This window comes from Toxorhynchites rutilus, chromosome 2, assembly GCF_029784135.1.
Source record: "Toxorhynchites rutilus septentrionalis strain SRP chromosome 2, ASM2978413v1, whole genome shotgun sequence".
Taxonomy (NCBI): domain Eukaryota; kingdom Metazoa; phylum Arthropoda; class Insecta; order Diptera; family Culicidae; genus Toxorhynchites; species Toxorhynchites rutilus.
In genome coordinates this window covers 306,226,523-306,235,246 of record NC_073745.1, presented here as the reverse complement: position 1 = coordinate 306,235,246, position 8,724 = coordinate 306,226,523, and the positions used below count along the sequence as shown (strand labels likewise).

General features: G+C 41.6%; 1 protein-coding gene across 1 annotated transcript; it reads left to right on the top strand.

Moving 5' to 3' along the window:
• Window positions 1-369: 369 nt before the first annotated feature.
• Window positions 370-2,210, top strand: LOC129768654 (unconventional prefoldin RPB5 interactor-like protein). The gene is made up of 3 exons (XM_055770432.1): window positions 370-532; window positions 595-1,974; window positions 2,030-2,210. The coding sequence occupies exons 1-3, from the start codon at window positions 494-496 to the stop codon at window positions 2,147-2,149; spliced, it is 1,539 nt and encodes a 512-aa protein (XP_055626407.1). The 5' UTR covers window positions 370-493; the 3' UTR covers window positions 2,150-2,210.
• Window positions 2,211-8,724: the final 6,514 nt, after the last annotated feature.

The following is an 8,724-nucleotide window of genomic DNA, read 5'->3' as shown; positions in this document are numbered from 1 at the left end:
TTCTCGCCGAAAATGCACGTATCAGAATTATATCCTTATTATACCTCCGTATTGCCTTATGGGAACAATGAAAATGGTTAATACGCGCTTTTCTCACCAATTTTCAGATATGACAATATCCAAGCTTACTAATGTTATCGAGTAAAATATACTAATCTCTGGTAGGGATGCGGGTTTGTTGACAATATGTACAAAAAATTTGTACATTCTACTAAATTTGCATTACCAAATGTATTTAGTAGTTTTCGACCGAGGATTTTTCTAAGGGTTATTAATGAAAGAGAATGTAGATGAAGAGAATCGATCAAAGAAGATAGGCCCTTTTGACATGTTGCTCTAGATTTCAAAGATTCACCTGACATCCCTGCTGTCATCTTGCCGGAAAATATTTACATTAAAAAAGTCAAGTGTACAAAATGTTTCGAATCTCTCAACCAAGTCGTTAGGTTATTTACGAATTCGTGATTTGTAGTGAAATATAAGTTCGGGAGCCATGGAGGCAATGAATCTTTATCAAAAGGCTTATTGCGATGTAATTAAACACATTCTAGGTACCGCCAATGATTGTCATATCGGATATATACTCATTCACAGGCTTTAACCGTAAACAGTCAAGAAACCGAACGGTGGAATGCTTACCGCAAGGAACATCAGAACGTTAAAGAACACCTTAGTATGTACCAAAAACAGTTGAAAGTCCAAATCCTCATTCCGATTGGGTCAAAAGCATTCCTCCCTGGTCATCTATATCACACGGGGGAAGTGATGGCATCTCATGGTTGTGGCTATTTTTCCGATTGTTCCACAGAGGAAGCCAACCTGTTGATTGACCATCGTATTGCCGTGGCGGAAAAAATGTTACAGAGATACGATAACGAACGGGAACTGTTCACTAGTAAGATGGAGGTTCCATATGCAGAGGAAGCATTTGGCGGACAAGAAATTATAGAGAAATATGACGAAGAACGGGAAAAGTTGTGGCGAGAAGAGCATCGAATACGAACTCGAAAGCACAAGCAACAGGAGGCAGAAAAGCGGTTAGAAAATCAAAATGAGAATGCGTCTGATGCGGATATTTTTGACCGTCTCGAGGAATTGGAACTGATGGAGGAACTCGAACAAGAAATTCGCTCCTTAGAAGTTCCAATAGACAATGACGATCAGTTGCGTAGACTGATGGATGGCGAGATTAAAGTGAATGAAAGGAAAATATTAGCTCATGATGCAACGGCGAAGGCTGATAGCACATATCGTACGGTTAGCGAAATTAAAACTGAGACTGAAGAAGATAAACCGGAACATTATGATATAGAAGTATCAACAACAGATGACGGGACAAGTTCTTCCGAAGAATCAGATGATGATATTTCTTCGAGTTTTTCGAAGCTCCTACAGGAAACAAAAGCTATGAATAAAAAAGACAAAGCCCAAGCGTTCAGAAAAAAGTTGCACGAAATCAAAACCCGCTTGCAAGAAGATGATACTATTGTAGCCGAAAAGGTGGATCTATGCGATCTACGTTACGAAATAGAAGAAGCCTTAGATTTCATGGAACCTTCTTGGGAAACCCTCGATGATTCGTCAAGCATTGAGAACGAAACCAGCAAAAAGAAGACTATCACATTTGCGAAGACCAAAAGTGTGAAAATAATCGACAAATGGGAGGCCGCTTCAAAAGCTAGTGACCACCTAGAAGACAGTGGCCGAAGAAATACATTAGAGTTAAGGGTGGTCCATTCATTGGCAGCACAAACCCAGCTGGATGCCAACAAAACCGGGGAAATTCGGAGTCCGGCCGATATCTATCGCGTATTCCAGCATTGCCTACGGAAGGATGACACGGAAACGCCGCTGATGGAAACAAAATCCATTCTTAAGAATCGTGATATGGTACTGGCAGAAACTCACCACACAGTTGCCGAACCGATTGCTCATAAAAATAAACGGCCACAGAAAGCAGCACCAGTTTGTTATGTATGTAAAATATTATTCTGTATTATTCTACAATTCAATTCTATTCTTTTTTCAGACAATTGGCGATGTTATCGAGCATAAATTCGACGATTTCGCCAAGCCGGTATGCAATACCCAAGCGATACCATCCGTTGGACAGAAGAAAGTTAGCAAATTCAAACAACAAAGACATTGATTGTAAGTGGTTTGAAAGTTGGAAATAAATTGTTCAAAATGTTCAATGTTTGCTAATCTAAGTCTGGTGTCGATATCAATTTTTTTTTTTTTTTTTTTTTTTTTTTATATAAATACGTTTATTTGTCTTTTTTGTTTGGTAAAAATTTATTTACATGGTTGATTCATTCTCGACTTCAAAACTAAATTTCAACTCATCTATATCAATCCTACCATTACTACTATCAATGAAGGTGATATATGTCAATAACAGTTTCATTATCAAAATTCGTTCATTTGTTTCAAACCCCTCCAACGACGGTCGAAGGAGATCCTCTAAATGGAGTGCGCGTTGTCTACCAGATACCACTAGCAGCTTTTGTTGTAGCACATTGAAAGCATCTCGTACTCTCCGGCAGCCAAAAAATTTGTGCTGTATTGTTTCCACACTCGAAGAACAGTGTAAGCAAGTTTCATCGTCCGTTCTCCTCATAACGAACATCAGACGCCGGTGCGAGAATTTTTCGTTTACCCACATGTAAAGAAGACTACGTTGTGAAGGCAATAACTTCCGAACAGCAATATTCTTCCACACACGGGGCCAGTTATTTGCAGGATTTGCTATTTCCACTTTCGGTTTTGCTGTACGTTCTATGAAGAAACGATGGATGAGATTGGCGGAAGGCTGCTCTCGGATTTGGAAGGGGAAATTTGGATGATGATTTAGGATAAGCTTTAGGCAAGGAAGGTCTGAGGGGGGGACGGTTGTTTGGGAGAGGAAGGAATTGTAATAGGGAAGGGAGCTCATTTCGTGTAGGTGCCGATTGATTAACAGCGCCTTACACTTCATCGCTGGCAATTGAAGGTTGAGACCGCCATCCTCCTGTCTTCGCGCTAGCTGCTCCATTGGGATGGTTGCACACGCACCACGGAAAAGAAAGCGTCGCATAATGGTTGTCAGTTTTGCCACGTGTGCTGCCATTGGAGACAGATTTGCTGCCATGTACCATGTCCGTGATGAGATAAAAACGTTCAACAGTGTTACCTTCTGGTGTAGTGATAAGCTTCTTGAAGAGTGCAACCATACTAGACGCGAAAAATTGGTCACGAGTATGTCCCAATTTGTTTTCACCATACCTCGGACCGAGTTGGTGAAGATTATCCCAAGAATTTTGATGGAACCTCCCGTGCGAAGCCACGGTGCAGTGATTGGATCATTCACACATCCGACGTCAATTGCGGTGGTTTTATCTTCATTCAAGCGTGCCCCTGCTATTCTCTCAAAACGCTGGAACAAGCCTCGCATCGCATCAAGCTTTTCGGCACTCGATACAATGGCACTGATGTCATCTGCGTAAGCGATAATTAAATCTGCCCCACACACTTGCTCTAATCGCAGAAGAAGTGGGTGAAGATAGAGCACGAAGAGATGCATCGAGAGAGGGTCCCCTTGTCGGACAGAACGTTGGATTTGGATTGGAGCGGAGAGGTGCCCGTTGATGAGCAAGCGAGAGGAAGAGGCTGCTGCTACACGGGAAAGCAAATTCACCAGTTCTGGGTTGAAACCCAAATCTCGCATCGTAGTAAATAAAAAGCGATGATCCACACGATCGAAAGCATGATCGAGATCAAACGAGATCAGCTTGCCTTTTTGTCTGCCCGCCTTCAGCTGTGCAATTCTGTCCTTCAATGCTAACGTTGCTTGGAAAATGTTGTGCTCGCCGTTCGAGCATTTTTGTGAGCGAGTCAAAACACTATGAGCTCGAAGCACATTTTCAAGTCGCTGCTTCAAAACACGCGACAAAATTTTGTAGTCATAGTTGACTAGACTAATTGGGCGGTAGGAACGTGCGCTGTCCCCCGAATCTCGTTTCTTCACCAGCACGATCACCCCATCGACGAAATGGGATGGAAAATTTGACCTGATAGCGTCATTCATAACCAGGTTAAGCTCACGATGTATCACATCGAAAGTTCGCAGAAAAAACTCTTGGCAGTCCGTCGGGTCCTGGAGACTTTTTCGATGCGCTTGTGCGGATAGCAAAAAGTATTTCTGCCGTAGTGATTTCATACATACAAGCTTCGTTTGCATCATCCTGCTCGGGAATGATTCTCTCACACTGGAAAGGTCCCCATTCTCCCTCTTCTACATTGCCGGGCGCGTATAGATTACTGAAATACTCGACCATATGGTTCTGTATAGCAGCAGAATCATCGATGATTTCATCTCTCTCATTTCGCAGACGCTCGATGGTTGTTTTTCGTCGCACTCGCTCGCCCAGCTGATAAGTCGATAGCGGCTCACCAGCAACGAAGGTTTCGTTGATTCGCACGAACATTTCGGAGAACGCTCGCTGGTGTGTCAGCATCTTTGCTTTTATTCGATTGATGGTGGTGAGCATGGCAGGGTTGTTTTGGTAGCCATCGTACGCATTCCGTAGTAACTGAAAGAGACGATGTTGTTCACGATGGAAGTTATCGAATGCTGTTTTGGACTTCCATCGGAAAAAAGACTTTATTTTAGGCTTTGCGCACGATAGCCACCATTCCATCCACGACCGATAGTTTCGTCGTTGACGAGTCCAAAACTGCCACCGTATTTGGAACTCGTTAATATTTTCAGCGGTCAGTAGATGCGGACGGAGAGACCAAAATCCACGACCATGTGCTCTGTCGGGGAGAGGAAGGCAAATTCTCATGGTGACGGCCTTATGATCCGAAAAACAGCACACATGTACAGCTGTTGATCTCAGCTGTTCTCGGAGACCGTTGCTCACGTAGAAACGATCGAGCCTAGACGAAGAGTTGTGTGTGATGTAAGTATACTCGATCTCTCGTGAACGAAGTCGTTGCCACACATCATGCAGATGTAACTGCTGAACGGTGGCTAGAAGAGCGGGACTCGAGTTTTGCCCCGTCGCATCGCATTGACGAATCACGCAGTTGAAATCGCCACCTAAGACGACGTGGTCGGTCCGATGACGAAGGTAATAGGCAATGCTGTTGTTGAAGAACCGCTCTCTTTCAGCACGGAGAACGGAACCTGATGGGGCATACACATTACAGAGCGTTGTGTTGTGGACACGGAGGGCGAGTAATCTTCCGTCTAGACTCTTCTCTACATGTGAGAATTTGATGTGTTGTTTTAAAGCGATTGCCGTTCCTCTCCTTGAGTGGTCGACATTACAGACAACGTTGTACCCAGGCAAGACTAACTGCTCGTTCTCTACCTCCTGCAAAAACACAATATCCAACTCCATTGTGCGAACAAACGTGCGAAGGGCGTTTAGCTTGGTTTGGTTGGTGATGGTATTTATATTGATCGTCCCGATGTTACTACTGACGTACTCCATTTTATTGGATTTCTTCGTCGGAGATTCTAACTTGTACGTGTTCGGTGAAGATGACGTCTTCTCCGTAGTGACGCATTTTCTTGCCTGGTGATTGTCTACGCGAGCGTCGGCTGCCATTCGAGCCTTGGGAAGCTTGTGAATTGTCTGTTTCGTTGCCATCGGGTCTACGATGCGACGTGGTGGCGTTCGGGAATGAGCAAATTTACCTCTACCGCACCGTCCTCCATCGTAACTCGTAGTTTGTATGATTTCCCTTCAAACACGAACTCGTGCTTGTTGTCGTGCTGCTCCACTATTTGTTCAGCAAGTTGGAGGTTGTTGACCTTGACGAAGGTACATGCAAGCCGTCTGCTTGGCTGAAGTTGCAGAACATTCTCACGTGTAAGTCCGAGTTCTTTTCCAACGAACTTATGGATCTCGTCATGAGAAAGCAATTTCGGAAATTGCGAGTAGTCGACGCGAAACGTATTTTCGCGACGCGGCATCACGGAAAGTGCCGTCGCGGATAGCGTAGATGAAAGAAACCAACAACGTATCAAATAGTCTGTGAACGACTTCCAAAATCTTCTCGTCTGATAAAATCGACTTATCGACTCGGAAGTTGAGCGCTAACTGCCCGGCCGATATCTATCGCGTATTCCAGCATTGCCTACGGAAGGATGACACGGAAACGCCGCTGATGGAAACAAAATCCATTCTTAAGAATCGTGATATGGTACTGGCAGAAACTCACCACACAGTTGCCGAACCGATTGCTCATAAAAATAAACGGCCACAGAAAGCAGCACCAGTTTGTTATGTATGTAAAATATTATTCTGTATTATTCTACAATTCAATTCTATTCTTTTTTCAGACAATTGGCGATGTTATCGAGCATAAATTCGACGATTTCGCCAAGCCGGTATGCAATACCCAAGCGATACCATCCGTTGGACAGAAGAAAGTTAGCAAATTCAAACAACAAAGACATTGATTGTAAGTGGTTTGAAAGTTGGAAATAAATTGTTCAAAATGTTCAATGTTTGCTAATCTAAGTCTGGTGTCGATATCAATCGGATGATAGATCCACACGTCACAATTTCACGCTCTAATATGAAATAGTTCAAATCTTCTATTTAAAAAAAACAATTGGAGGCTGCAATGATTGAGATTTCGTAAGTCAGTCGAGACATATCCTGTGAAACAAGTCTTAGAAAACCCTGATCAACAGCAAAGGAAGAATCGTGCAAGTTGGTTGAAAGAAATAATTGTTGTTCAAGTTGGTAAAGAGAGTTGCACAAAGAACTCGGTCTTCAGTGAAAGAGGAACTTTTGTGAAGATCACGAAGCTCGCCTTCTTCACTCAGCTACGACGAAAGAAGCAAGCTGTAAGTTTTAATGCAATCAAACTCGTCAGTCGATGATAATAAAAAAGAATTTTATCAAAATTAGGAAATCTTAGCTTCACTAACCTTAACAAATAGTAGTATTTTGATGGTTATCATTTACACAATCCGTTATCATCTTTCTGGTCTTTAACTTCTCTGTACCTATAATGAAAGCAAACATATTAGGGGTATGTGGCATGATGATCACTTCATTCGAAAGATAAATTGTTTACGAGTGAAGTTTGTAACTTGTTGGCCACAAAAGATTGTTTCAATATCTCACAAAACTTCTTTGAAATCAGACAAATCTATAAATGTGGATATCCGCTTTAACCCATATTAGGCCAATCGTTCGAAAAATCGAACAGCAACTTTGATAATTTTTGATGGCTTTGGAAAGCGACCATATGGTAAGGTTTTGGCATCAAATGATAGCTAAGTTTATTAACTATCATTTACCATCAATTTCATTTAATTTTGTATAACTTTTTTGGGCAATAAATTCGATTTCAAGCAACTATGTGCGGAAAGTACATAACCTCATATAACCTAACAAAAAAACAAAACTATATGAAATGCAGAAATATATATGTTTTTTACAGTATTACTTTGATAAGAGAAAAAGATTAATGGCTAGATTTCCAGGTTCGATACCATAAAAATCATGAGAGAACACCCATTCTGTCCAGACTGAGGACCGGTCACTGCTCGATCTCACATGGATTCAACAGAGGACCTTTCCATCTACTCTGCGACCACTGCCAAATTCACAACTCCGTCGAACACTTCCTGTGTGGTTGCCCCAAATATGATGATCTGCGAAATCTCCATGGAATTAACGGGAGTATACGAGATGTCTTGAGCAACGATTCAGCTAGAGTAGCAGCGCTTTTCTGCTACTTAACCCATTAGTGCCCAGTGTATGAAATTTAATACGCAAAAATGCCCGTTTTTGAAAAACTGTTTTTGATGAAACTAAAGTGTTAAGCGCATTTTAAATGATACACATGACAATTTAAGAGTGTTTTTTGTGTCAGTGTAATTTTATCTGTTATTTTTGTTGTTTTGTTGTGTATTGAAGCTTGCAAAATTCGAATTTCCTGCAAAAGTCACAAAGTAAACATAACCTACACCTGGGCAGTAATGGGTTAAAAGATGTCGAACTATTTTTCAAGATTTAGTGTCTGAACAATGGATCAGTCAAGAAGATCCTTGTACCTTCCCCTCCACGATGAAGGGGAATAAGAACATTTCGGCATCTTCAACGGCACGGCTTCCTCTCCACTGGCATGGAGCCATTTTATATACAGCCTATCGTAAAAATTAGTGTACAAATGCTACCTGACTTATTTGGTACTCACACATTTAACTAGCTACACGTGCAATAAAATTCCGAGAAAAGTTTTCTGCTAATTGTTTATTCCTAAAAATTGAAAACAATCTCGATTCTAGGCATCGCAAAATGGAGTGTACACCTTAAATTTCTCCGAACAAATTAGTCTTGTAAGTAAGTTTCTTTGCGAATTAGCGTACTTTTTTCATCAGTGATTGGTGTCAACACTTAACCATTCCTTGGGCAGTGTTGGTTTTTGTTTTTTATTGATGTTTGAATTTTTTTTATCAAAATGGCAAGTTAGAGGAAATATATTGTAACACGTACAATGATAATAAGTATGAATTGTCGTGGAAAGACTTTGCCGGAAATAGCAGCTGCTGTCGGAAGAACCCTCTCTACAGTAAAGAAAATCATAAACAAGTGGAAATACGAAAGAACCATGGAGAATCTCCCGGTAGAGAACGCAAATGGATCCTATAATTGTTCGAACATTGCTAAAGAACCCTGAAACAAACATTCCTAAATTGACTACCGAAGTAGC

Coding starts and splice junctions, on each gene's coding strand:
- LOC129768654 (XM_055770432.1), top strand. CDS start 494: ATGGAGGCAATGAATCTTTATCAAAAGGCTTATTGCGAT. Junction 533..594: donor ATCAAAAGGCTTATTGCGAT/GTAATTAAACAC, acceptor ACTCATTCACAG/GCTTTAACCGTAAACAGTCA. Junction 1,975..2,029: donor AAGCAGCACCAGTTTGTTAT/GTATGTAAAATA, acceptor TTCTTTTTTCAG/ACAATTGGCGATGTTATCGA.